We start from the raw sequence: 13,415 nt of genomic DNA, 5'->3' as shown, positions 1-13,415 counted from the left end.
CCGCCCTCAGTCCCCTGCCTGGGCTGGCTGTGGAGGATTTCTATCAGTCACTAATTGGTGTGAAACTCTTCAGTAGGCCTTTGGAATGGGAAATAAATAAGCATTGTAGATTGGAAAACGAAAAACGAATTCTTTATACAAAAAAGACCTCTCAAAGTAACTGCACCATGCTACTGTAACCTTCAGCACATCTAATAAAAATTCATTCATTTTGAATTAACGGATTCCAAGCTACAAAGGAAAGAGTTCACTGCACTGAACGAATATGGTAAGTGTCTGATTGGAATGTTAATGAAAATCTCACATCTTTTTATTCCAGACTGTAACACCTGTTTCATACCTGGTACAAACGTAATTTCAACGTCTAGTTTTGATATAATTTTTGGTTGATTTGTCAACTAACGTGAATTCAATGTGAAATCAACAAAACATGTCACCATGTAATTGGATTTAGGATAAAAGTTGTGGAAAAAAACAAATTCCCTAACGTTGATTACTTTTTGCAAATCCAATCAGTTTTCCACATTGATTCAATGTCATCACATTACATTTTTTGTTGTTGCAATGACGTGGAAACCACGTTGATTCAACCAGTTTTTGCCCAGTGGGCTGTTTTCCTTGGTTACAGGGAAAGTTAAGGAAACACTATGTTCTGAATCTGGAATATCAATTTGTCAAATCAACACTGAAGACACACAGGGCATTGTCTCATCCACAACGTGATGAAAATGGGCTCTCATTGCAAATCAAACTTCTTTGTATTTGAGCTGAAATCAATTACTTCAAAGAAACATTGTTTATTTTTTTACTAAACTGAATGAGCATATTCATGTAGAGGAGTAAACATAATTCTTCTAGCTGAACCAAAGGTTTTAGAACACAGAGCACAGGCAGACCACACACAAATAGATCTTGGTAACGAACAAACAACCCCCAAAACAGTTACTCTTAGATGGTCAGTTTATATTTTTGTAGCAGTTGCAATCTGTTGAGACACTAAAAAGTTTCACAAGTCTTTAAAACACATTGTCTAGCAACAAAAAGGTTACTGACATAGTTCAATACAGTTTGTCAGGTATGCCTACTTTTCACAAGGACTGTCTGTTTTCAGATGCTTACTAATGAGAAGGGGATCGTTGTAGGATATGTTGAACAATTTGGGTTTTGCATCATTTATTCATTGTTCAAGCATCTGAAGATGACCGAGAGATTTATAAATGATATGTAGGGGAGACCAGGGCTTGTTGTCACAATTTTTAAGATTTCTTTTTTTAGCTTTAATCTCAACCCTTATCCTAACCCTAAACTTAACCCTTACCCTAGTCTATCTGTTGATAAACATCTGCTTGCTATCTAAATAAGGTGTGACCGTTTTCTCCTCAATTCAGCTTTAGTGTGTAGCCTACCACCATTTTGTTTCACATTGACTGAAAGAAGAGCTATTCATGCATTACTGGGCAATTAAATATTTGTTTATCTATGTTGCCACAATGTTATTGAAACATTTCCTCAAAGGAGGGCTCGCTATGAAACCGTGTGTCCTACTGGGGAAAACCACTTTCATTCCGTTTCCATCTCTTTGACAGAAACACACACACTGGATCATCAACTCTATTGTTGATAACTGTACACCCCACTGATATTGAGAAGTTTGAGGGAATCCAACAAGGATAAAGCGGATCATTTTCTTAGAAGGGGGTGAAAGACATTCAACTGTGACAATTTCAATATTCAAAGCTAGGGATATGAAGTAGCTAAATACATTCTGTAAACACCAAAATACAAAGATCTGTAGCTATAACTTTTAGTACCTTTTCCTGTAGTTACGAGGTCTGTGACAACTTCTGTATCTCTGTGGATATTCCGCTCCTGGTCTCCCCTATTTCACATAGCAACAACATGCCTACACAAAGTCAACATTTTAGTGTGTAGACCAGAAAATAAAGGTGAACAAATATTTTTTTACAAGTCTCTTCCATAATGTTGCTGCTTTAAGTGACATCCACATCTGCACATAAAAAGTATATATTTATATTTATATAATATATATTCATACTCTATTAACAGTCTACCATGAACATGATTGCCAACCCTCTCTGGAAAAGAAAACACATTTTCTCAAACATTGATTATTTTACAACACAGACTCAACTAATTTGTACATCTTTGGAGGGAATTAAGCTCTCAAAGATCTTATTTTCGTCTCCTGGTAATGTTCCAGTCTTGTTACAGTGTATATATAGCTTTATTCCATTAAAACACATAAAAAAAGCATTTACAAACTGGGATTATTAGAACCAACGACTTGCTGTTGAATGTAAACTTCAACAGAAGTTCAACGTTACCCCTCGGCTTGGAGATAAACATGTTTGGCACATTGAAAAACTGACCATGAGCACAGTTCACCTGGAGGCTTGTGGAGGAACAAACTTGTTTTCATGTAGATATGGTTTGACAAACAAAATTACATGGCGTGTAGGAAATAAAAAGTATTTTGAGTATATCTACCGTCCATCCGTAAACTGTTTTAGGCAGTGGAAGAGCACCAAGGGAGTAGAATGATGCTGTTGAGATGCTTAGTTCCACCAATTCACATCAGATTAGCCATAACTAACATTATTTCTTAATTTTGCTGCTAAAACATATTTGCTCGTATTTGTTTGTGTGCAGACATTGTACACTCCATTCTCCCCCCAGAATGTAACAGACATGTTGACGTTCTGTTGAGACACTGAGGGAAGGGACACAGGTCTTTGTGTAATATACACAATGCACTTGTATCTCTAATGTACATCAAATACTTAAACACCAGAATTCGGAATAAAAAAAGTACAAATAAAAAAAAGAATCGTAACAAATCAAAAGATACAAAGTCTAGAAGCAATTCCTTTGCCCATGAGAGGACACTCCTTACATACAACACAGGTTGAAGCCGTAAATTAATCCTAATAAGAGTTTGTGACTGACAACTATTCTCTAGCTTGTGTATGACACTTCATTTTCTTGTGCTTCACATACTAATCTCTTTACTATACCACATATTTACAGTTGTCTTCTGTCTAGAATACTGCTCATCTCCAAAATATTCCGCTCCTCACACTAACGCTCCAAGCTTCTGGTGGTGACCCCATCATTTAACACCTTCCTTTTGCCTTTTGTGAGTCGTTTTCTTACAAGAACATACTCTTTCTTTCTTCCTCTCTTTCCCTCCCTCTTCCTCTCTTTCTGACTCTCTCTTTCTATCCCTTCTGCTCTGTGACTGTCTCTCTCTCTCTCGCCTTCTTTCTTCAAAGACAAATGGGCGTGGGACATCGCTTTCTAGGACAAACTAAACTCGCTGAAGAAATGTCTTGTGGTGTGCATGCAAGCATGCGTGGCCTTTTTGTCTTACTCTCTCTTTCGGCTCCTCTCCCCTATCCCAGCACACTGCTGACGACCAGTCCTTCCTCTATAGTCCACTAGACCCAGGAGTCCGGGGAGGCCGGGTAGTGACTGGTCTCATAGTTGAGTTCACTATATGGGCGGGACGCTGAGTAGAAGTCCACGTAGTTGCCGGTGGACTTGAGGCCCAGGTGCATGTTCAAGTCTGTGGCCTGAGGAGGGCGTTGGTGGACTTGGTCCTCGTAGAATGCCTCCTCAAACTGTACTCCAGGAGGGTTCTGGAACGGAGGGTAGGGCTCCTGGCCTGGGTTGGGGCCCTGGGAAGGGACCTAGAGAACACACACAGAGGTTAGAGCACTACTCTGCTACTGGTAAGACAGTAGACTCTTAGCACCTCTTTTTCTATGTAGAACCTAAAAGGGTTCTTCGGCTATCCCCATTGGAAAACCATTTGAAGAACCCTTTTTGGTTCCAGGTAGAACCCTTTTGAGTTCCAGGTAGACTCCTTTACACAGAGGGTTCTACATGGAACCCAAAAGAGTTATACCTGGAACCAAAAAGGGTCCTCCTATGGGGACAGCCGAAGAACCCTTTTGTAACCCTTTTTTCTAAGAGTTCACCTAGCAGTGAACGTTGCTCTTGTAATGATATCAAGTCATTTCTTCAAACCTTACCTGGTTGTGTTTGATGTCATCACTAGGAGAGACGTAGGCACCTCGGAACAATGTTGAGGTTCCACTTGAAATTTGAACTACAGGTGGGAGAGAAACAGAGAGGTATGTGGTTATGGTTGTCAAGTTGATTATTATGAAATGACAAAAAGCCTTCACACTGGTTTTACAGTACACATCATCTGATGAAAACACACTGACTCCAGAAACGAGGAGGAAGCTGATGGAGGCCCTGAAATTCCTTCCTACCTGCCATGGCATCTTTCCTCGAAGTGTGCTCACCCTTGTTGCCATGGTAACTGGCATTGGTGCCCGTTGATTCATAGTCTGTCTTCCTCTCCTTAATGCTGCTGATCATCTCTCGGGGAGAGGCAGGGGCACTTGCTGCAAACATACAGATTACACATCAAGTATATGATTAGCTGTGAAAGACGTTTGGCAGCCATTTGAGCCCCTTTGTCATGTACACTAAACAAAAATATAAAAACGCAACATTTTACTGAGTTACAGTTCATATAAGGAAATAAGTCAATTGAAATAGATGCATTAGGCCCTAATCTATGGATTTCACATGACTGGGACAACAGATATGCATCTGTTGGTCACAGATACCTTAAAAAAAGGCAGGGGGGTGGATCATAAAACCAGTCAGTATCTGGTGTGACCACCATTTGCCTCATGCAGCACGACACATCTCCTTCGCATATCAGGCTGTTGATTGTGGCCTGTGGAATGTTGTCTCACACCACTTGGCGGGAACTGGAACACGCTGTCTTACATGTCGATCCAGAGCACCCCAAACATGCTCAATGGGTCACATGTCTGGTGAGAATGCAGGCCATGGAAGAACTGGAACATTTTCAGCTTCCAGGAATTGTGTTCAGATCCTTATGACATGAGGCTGTGTATTATCATGCTGAAACATGAGGTGATGGATGAATGGCACAACCATATGCCTCAGGATCTCGTCACGATATCTCTGTGCATTGAAATTGTCATCGAAAAAATGCAATTRTGTTCATTGTCCGTAGCTTATGCCTGCTCATACCCTAACCCCACCGCCACCATGTGGCATTCTGTTAACTTTGACATCACCAAACCGCACACCCACATGACGCCATACACACTGTCTGCCATCTGCCCGGTACAGTTGAAACCAAGATTCATCCGTGAACAGCACACTTCTCCAGCGTACCAGTGGCCATCGAAGGTAAGCATTTGCCCACTAAAGTTGGTTATGACGCCGAACTGCAGTCAAGTCAAGACCCTGGTGAGGACGATGAGCACGCAGATGAGCTTCCCTGAGGCGGTTTCTAACAGTTTGTGCAGAAATTCTTCGGTTGTGCAAACCCACAGTTTCATCAGCTGTCCGGGTGGCTGGTCTCAGACGATCCCACAGGGGAAGTCAGATGTAGAGGTCCTGGGCTGGCTTGGTTACACGTGGTCTGCAGTTGTGCGGCTGGTTGGACGTACTGCCAAATTCTCTAAAACAACGTAGGAGGCTTATGGTAGAGAAATGAACATATACTTCTCTGGTCACAGCTCTGGTGGAAATTCCTGCAATCAGCATGCCAATTGCACACTCTGTGGTATTGTGTTGTGTGACAAAACTGCACATTTTAGAGTGGCCTTTTATTGTCCCTAGCACAAGGTGCACCTGTGTAATAATCATGCAGTTTAATCAGCTTCTTGATATGCCACACCTGTCAGGTGGATGGATTCTCTTGGCAAAGAATGTAAACATTTGAGAGAAATAAGCTTTTTGTGCGTATGGAACATTTCTGGGATCTTTTATTTGAGCTCATGAAACATGGGACCAACACTTTACATGTTGCGTTTATATTTTTGTTCAGCATATAATCCTCCCGCTCTTGTACAGTAACATATTCTGATATTCTGGCTGACAGAAAACATGCATGTAATGAAAACAAACACATAGGCCTAACTATATACTGTAGGCTAAACAGATCTAACATCCACAAATGGCTCTTCTATGAAATCTTTACTCAGAGAGTTTATTGCTTTCTAATAGGATCCATTAAGGTCAGTGTTTCCACGTTGAATTTCATTAAACTCCAATTAGAACACCCTGTAACAAGAACATCCTCTTATAATCACCATTAAACACAGCCAAAGGCTACAGTACCAAGTTATAGGTTTCAACAACAGTAGTACCAATACCTGGTACATTTACATTTTAGTAATTTAGCAGATGCTCTTCCCCAGAGCGACTTCTAGTCAGCGTATTTTGACAACTATTTATTCTGCTTCGGGCCCTAACTCCCAAGGGCTCTCCTATGAGGCTGCTGTTGAGGTGAACAGAGCCCGAGCTGTGGTATTCAACCCCCCCAAAAAATCAGCTAGTTCTGAGTCATCCCTCCATCATCCTCCTCCTGCTTTCCTCTCTTTTCATCTCAAAGGGTAAGTGAGTAACTGCCAGTTGCTTATTAGTGTCTGTGCACCGCTGTGTCTGGGCAGACACCACCTTATGCTTTGTTCATCCTATCTTTAATCCAAAACATTACTACGTTTTCAGAATCTATGTCTGAAATGCATCGTCAAAATGTTCTGCAATGTCTGGCAATTAAAGCTCTAAAGAAGGGGTGTCAAACTCATTCCATGGAGGGCAGAGTGTCTGCAGGTTTTTGGTTTTTCCTTTCAATTAAGCCCTAGACAACCAGGTGAGGGGAGCTCCTTACTAAATAGTGACCTTAATTCATCAATCAAGTCCAAGGGTGGAGCAAAAACCCGCAGACACTTGGCCATCCATTTGACACATGCTCTAAAGGATGATCAGCCTCGTGAGTTTGCAAAAGATGTCCAGTATTTTCATGGGGTAAAGAGAGAATACACCTACACACTGACATGCATACTACTTGTCCACCAACAGGTACTGATCCTGGGTGTCTGTCAGTAGTGGCTTGATGGAGTGGGAGGGCAGAAGGAGAGACAACAGTGGACTCACCTGATCGATTATTTGGAGATGTACGTACGGGCGAGATGGATGGGGTGCGGGAGGAAGAATATGGTCTTTGTCTATCTCTTTCTATTGTAGAGGATGAGCCAACAAAATGATACTGAGAATATCCATCCTGGGGGAAAATAAGATGCATTAGGGAATTTAGCTATAATGAACTGCAACATACTGTATTATGTACTGAATGCTCATACTCAATGATCTAAAATAATCTGGTCAAATAGCAAATGGGTTAGAAACTGTCCACACATTAAAATGAGGCAAAGTAGAACAGGAGGATGTTACGAGAATGACTCTCTATCCATTTTAGTAAAGCATGCAACACCAGTCTTGCAGAGCTTGGTTTTTCTCCCCCTCTCAAAGCCTTTAAACCCTCTAATTCTTAATCTGTCTTGTTTCATTAAAGCATGTTTGTCTCCTCTCCTCAGGTCAACATTGATAGATTCTTTAGTTCATTAAACTGCAGCCCAGAGGGATTCCAGCTTTACTCTCACTATACATTCTTGCACTTGTGTTGCTTAGTGAACTTACTGAACTGTCACGCATGCACTGCTGCACAGTTTTTGCCATTTACTCTCTCTCTCTTTTTAATAAGAGCATAAAAAACAACTCAAGAGACTAATGTGTTAAACTTTCAAGAGCTCCTTCAGCAGATTTCTTGTGGTGGCAGAAAGTTATTTGTATTACACACCTTTTTGTAGAGGCTGCGAAGGTCTCTGTACTGCCACATACTGTTGAGGACTTGAGAGGCTGCTTTCACCACTTTGGGTGTGTGTCTGGGAAGAGAAACACAAGACTTAATTTTACTCAGATGACTAGAACCAAATGTTCTAAACAAAAGGTTTGGAATGCTCGCTGCTAGATGAAAGATCGCCGGTACAAAAACATTTAGAAACGAATTCAATCGATAATTTTTCAGACAAACATTCAAAGCGAACATAAAATGCAAACAAGGTAACTCTGTACTTTAGCACCATTGTCATTTCTGCACAAAAACAAGACAAATCTCAAATGGAAAAAGCAATTAGCAGAGATAAATCCAATCAGTTTAGCATCAGAGGCTCTCTCTCACACAGCACCTATCCTCTATCTCTGCACAGAAACTCCATGAGCCACAACTGTCAGCGCCAGAGGTGATTCAATTAACCACGCATCCTTCATTCTGATTCCCACCAGAGATATGGAATAATCAAAAGTTATTACATCATAGCACTGCAGATATAGCAACACTTCTCTTCTGTCAAGACTCTTAAAGATGATTTTTCTCTTTATCCCAGATAATACATTTCTACTCTATGAGGCAATATATTCTTACAGTTGTACAGAGTCTGTTGTCCTTGGCAACATTAGGCAAGTGCATCACCGGACTAACTGGAGAGGAAGCCAAGGTACACCACTCAATTAAGTTACCCTGCTAGTTGCAAACTAAAAGCTTATAAGGGAAATTTGGGCTCATAAAATCCCAAACGAGAAAACATAAAAACCACAATTAGCTACCTTTAAAAGGCATTTCTCTACAGTGGTGAGTTGTAGAGAAAACATCATTAAAAAAATATACTGAAGTGAATTAAGAGGGAAATGATCAGAACCGTAGTACGTACTTACAGCTCCGTGTCCCGATCAGCAGTTACATTAATGCTACAATCCATATACAATTACTAGCTGAGCAGGAGGGCTGTGTGTTGGTGTTAGGGTTGAAGGTTAGAGTCCATGAACATAGTCTTTTGTGACAGTGTGTTAAAATGTTATATACAGTAGAATAGCTGGACAGCAGGCATGCAAGCTTTTCCTCTGGGTTCCCAAATTAGGGTGAGGACAGCATGACTTCTGGACACCTACTTGTCTCCTTTGCTCCTGGCGATGCCGATGAGTTTCTCGATGCCTCCAGCATCACGCAGAGCCTTGGTGTTCTCCATGTTCTTAGTGATGACCTCGTGCAGGGCACAGCAGATAGCCGTGATAGTGTCGTCCGACATGGTCTTCCCAATAGCACTGGCAGCAGTCCCACCACTGCTGTTGTTGTTCCCCCCGGGCAATCGGTGGACCAAGTCTCTCATTGCGTACTTGCCTGTTGTGGAAAGAAAAAAAACCTCATGGTTAGTTATACTGTATATGAACCTTTTAAAAGTTTGGCCACACCTACTCATTCAAGGGTCTTTCTATATATTGACTATTTTCTACATTGTAGAATAATAGTGAAGACATCAAAACTATGAAATAACACATATGGAATCATGTGGTAACCAAAAAAGTGTTAAACAAATCAAAATACATTTTATATTTGAGATTCTTCAAAGTAGCCGCCCTTTGCCTCGATGACAGCTTTGCACACTCTTGGCATTCTCTCAACCAGCTTCATGAGGTAGTCACCTGGAATGCATTTCAATTAACAGATGTGCCTTGTTAAAAGTTAATTTGTAGAATTTATTTCCTTCTTAATGCATTTGAGCCAAGTACAAGTACAGCTCAAATAAGCAAAGAGAAACGACAGTCCATCATTACTTTAAGACATGAAGGTCAGTCAATCTGGAAAATGCCAAGAACTTTGAAAGTTTCTTCAAGTGCAGTCGCAAAGAAACATCAAGCGCCATGATGAAACTGGCTCTCATGAGGACCGCCACAGGAAAGGAAGACCCAAAGTTATCTCTGCTGCAGAGGATAAGTTCATTAGAGTTACCAGCCTCAAAAATCGGCATTTAACTGCACCTCAGATTGCACCACAGAGTTCAAGTAACAGATACATCTCAACATCAACTGTTCAGAGGAGACTATGTGAAATCAGGCCTTCATGGTCAAATTGCTGCAAAGAAACCACTACTAAAGGACACCAATAAGAAGAAGAGACTGGCTTGGTCCAAGAAATAGACATTAGACCGGTGGAAATCTGTTCTTTGGTCTGATGAGTCCAAATTTTAGATTTTTGGTTCCAACCACCGTGTCTTTGTGAGACGCAGAGTAGGTGAACGGATGATATTTGCATGTGTGGTGCCCACCGTGAAGCATGGAGGAGGTGCTTTGCTGGTGACACTGTCAGTGATTTATTTAGAATTCAAGGCACAGTTAACCAGCATGGCTACCACAGCATTCTGCAGCGATATGACATCCCATCTGGTTTGCGCTTAGTGGGACTGTCATTTGTTTTTCAACAGGACAATGACCCAAAACACAAGTCTATGCTGTGTAAGAGCTATTTTACCAAGAAGGAGAGTGATGGAGTGCTGCATCAGATGACCTGGCCTCCATAATCACCCGACCTCAACCCGATTGAGATGGTTTGGGATGAGTTGGACCGCAGAGTGAAGGAAAAGCAGCCAACTAGTGCTCAGCATTAAGTGGGAACTCCAAAACTGCTGGAAAAACATTCCTCATGAAGCTGGTTGAGAGAATGCCAAGAGTGTGCAAAGCTGTTAAGACAAAGGGTGGCTATTTTGAAGAATCTACGTTTTTTTAACTCACAAAAGCTCTGACGAAGGCCGTGAGGCCGATACGTAAGCTTATTAAAGATCAGTGATACTATCAAGAGCAGTGTGCGGTTTCCTTTTTCCTTCATCTTGTTCAACTATTACCATGTACCTGCAAAAAAGATTGCTCAGATGTGCGAGTGCCTTTTGAATTTTGAAGAATCTAAAATATATTTAGATTTGTTTAACACTTTTTTGCTTACTACATGATTCCATGTGTTATTTAAGAGTGTTGATGTCTTCACTATTATTCTACAATGTAGAAAACAGTAAAAATTAAGAAAAACCCTTGAATAAGTAGGTGTGTCCAAACTTTTGACTGGTACTGTATGTGCTATTAGGGAACAGATTAGAACCATGGACGCAGAAAAACAATATTCTTCTATAAATACATACGCATGTTCTCCACGACGCAGTGTTCTGTGTGTATACCTTCATATTCACAACAGCAACAGAGGGGAAATGGTAGCAAATGGCCAATATAACAGAAACTGATAAAGACAAGCAGTATTTACTATACTTCACATTATCTAACCTTGTCACTACTCAGTGGACAGCAGGAGAGCCTTCAAGGTCAGAGACGTGTACAAGCCCCTTGTCCTATAAAGGCTATGTCCCCCATGAGCAGTGAGCGATTGAGCTAAAGAGGATTTCTTGACTTGACAGGAAAACAATAAATATGGCACTTCACACTGAGGCATCCACTTGAAGAAGAATAAAGAAGACAAAGGATATACGTATGGGAATGATGCTTAAGAATATATAATACAATCCATATGGATTTTAGTCAAAAACAAGAAAACTAGGGCATAAGAAAAGGATAGAGAGAATAATAGAGGAAGAGAGAGAAAGGAAGGATGTGCATCAGCATGTGAAAGGTGAAAGGTGCGAGAGAAATTGAGAGAGAAATTGAGAGAGAAATTCATGGAGCAGTGCTTTTAATAATTCACAATACAGCCTCAAACTCCCAGCCTGACATTTACAGCTATGTGACGAGGGCTTAATACATCCATCTTCTGCTCAATGGGGCTTTTTAATACCCCGCTAAACACTCATACTCTACTGTAGGCCTGAGGACACAACATTTGTAGCTGGGATGGAAATATCAAACCCCTTGACACCTCCCAGGTAATGGCATTTTCATAGAAAACACTTACGTTTTAAAGGGAGGCCTGGGAATGAGAACGACTGAGAATGTCTTGCCAATGCACAATCGCTTTGTGTGATTCATAGTATAGTCATAGTATAGTCTTCAAAGCATTAGAAACAACACAACATGTGTTTGTAATCAGTGGTGTAGTGGAGGATAAACGCAAGTAAATGCAGTTTATGCACCTTTTTTATATTGAACCTTTATTTAACTATGCAAGTCAGTTAAGAACAAACTCATATTTACAATGACAGCCTACCCCGGCCAAACCCAGACGACGCTGGGACGATTGTGCGACGCCTTATGGGACTCCCAATCATGGCCGGATGTGATACAGCCTGGATTCGAACCAGGGACTGTAGTGATGCCTCTTGCACTGAGATGGAGTGCCTTAGACCGCTGCGCCACTCGGGAGCCCTTCTGGATTTTGCGTGACGGTTGAAAGTATATAGCGTGTTACTTTATTCACCGCAAACAGTGAGTTTACCTACCTATTTTTTAACAACTACATCACTGTTTGTAATGTAGATTAACAAAGAGGGTGAAAATAATTTGAGCTGATGATTATCACAAAGGTAATTGTCCAAGTTACACGTAATACACACTTTATATATGCTGTGTGTAATAGTGGCTATAATGTCAATGAAACGCCAATAACGAAATCCCCCTTTACATGGCTATCAGTAGCGTCAGATTTAACCAGACATAAATTTGTCTTAACATGACTTAAGCATGTAAACAGATAATTGTGGGTTACTACCCTTTATTCTACCAACACAGAGTTGGGAGTCCGAAGGCCTGCGGCTCTATGACATGATACACACATCTACTTAGCACAGAGCACCAGCCTGAGACGGCAAGAGCAGTTGCTATGGAGATGCCGAGGTCCAACAGAACATCTCGTTTATTAGAGAGATCAATAGTCTTTTAGTGCTGTCATGAGGAGAATTTCAACCATGTGAACACAGTCCACAAAGAGAGCTCTGCAGTGCACACCCATCTTAGTAGAGAAATAGGCTAGTATAGTTTGCTGCAGAGAAGTGCACACATTGTCTATGGGGGCACACATACAGTGCATTCGGAAAGTAATCAGACCCCTTGACTTTTCCCACATTTTGTTAAGTTACGGCCCTCTTCTGAAATGGAGCAAATCTTTTTTTCCCTCATCAATCTTAACACAATAGCCCATAATGACAAAGCAAAACAGGTTTTTAGAAATGTTTGCAAATTTATAATAAATAAAAACATTAAAATATCACATTTACATAACTATTCAGACCCTTTACTCAGTACTTTGTTGAAGCACCTTTGGCAGTGATTACAGCATCGAGTCTTCTTGGGTTTGACGCTACAAGCTTGGCACACCCGTATTTGGGGAATTTATCCCATTCTTCTCTGCAGATCCTATCAAGCTCTGTCAGGTTGGATGGGGCGTCGCTGCACAGCTATTTTCAGGTCTCTCCAGAGGTGTTCGATCGGTTTCAAGTCCGGACTCTGGCTGCGCCACTCAAGGACATTCAGAGAATTGTTCCGAAGCCACTCCTGCGTTGTCTTGGCTGTGTGCTTAGGGTCGTTGTCCTGCTGGAAGGTGAACCTTCGCCCCAGTTTGAGTTCCTGGGCACTCTGGAGCAGGTTTTCATCAAGGATCTCTGTACTTTGCTCTGTTCATCATTCCCTCGATCCTGACTAGTATCCCTGTCCCTGCCACCACCATGCTTCACCGTAGGTTTGGTGCCAGGTTTCCTCCAGACGTGACGCTTGGCATTCAGGCTAAA

General features: G+C 41.3%; 1 protein-coding gene across 2 annotated transcripts in view; it reads right to left on the bottom strand.

Moving 5' to 3' along the window:
* Positions 1-791: 791 nt before the first annotated feature.
* LOC111979248 (catenin delta-2-like) overlaps positions 792-13,415 on the bottom strand; it is a 107,851-nt gene continuing 95,227 nt past the window's right edge. For both annotated transcript variants that reach the window (XM_024009652.2, XM_024009653.2), the window contains 6 exons: positions 8,869-9,097; positions 7,721-7,805; positions 7,018-7,144; positions 4,302-4,436; positions 4,056-4,132; positions 792-3,710 (listed from right to left, as the gene is read on the bottom strand). In XM_024009652.2, the coding sequence (XP_023865420.1) occupies positions 3,459-3,710; positions 4,056-4,132; positions 4,302-4,436; positions 7,018-7,144; positions 7,721-7,805; positions 8,869-9,097 (905 nt within the window). In that variant the 3' untranslated portion in view covers positions 792-3,458. The remainder of the gene's footprint in view (positions 3,711-4,055; positions 4,133-4,301; positions 4,437-7,017; positions 7,145-7,720; positions 7,806-8,868; positions 9,098-13,415) is intronic.

Source organism: Salvelinus sp. IW2-2015, linkage group LG19, assembly GCF_002910315.2.
Source record: "Salvelinus sp. IW2-2015 linkage group LG19, ASM291031v2, whole genome shotgun sequence".
Taxonomy (NCBI): Eukaryota; Metazoa; Chordata; class Actinopteri; order Salmoniformes; family Salmonidae; genus Salvelinus; species Salvelinus sp. IW2-2015.
This window is presented reverse-complemented; position numbering and strand designations above follow the sequence as displayed.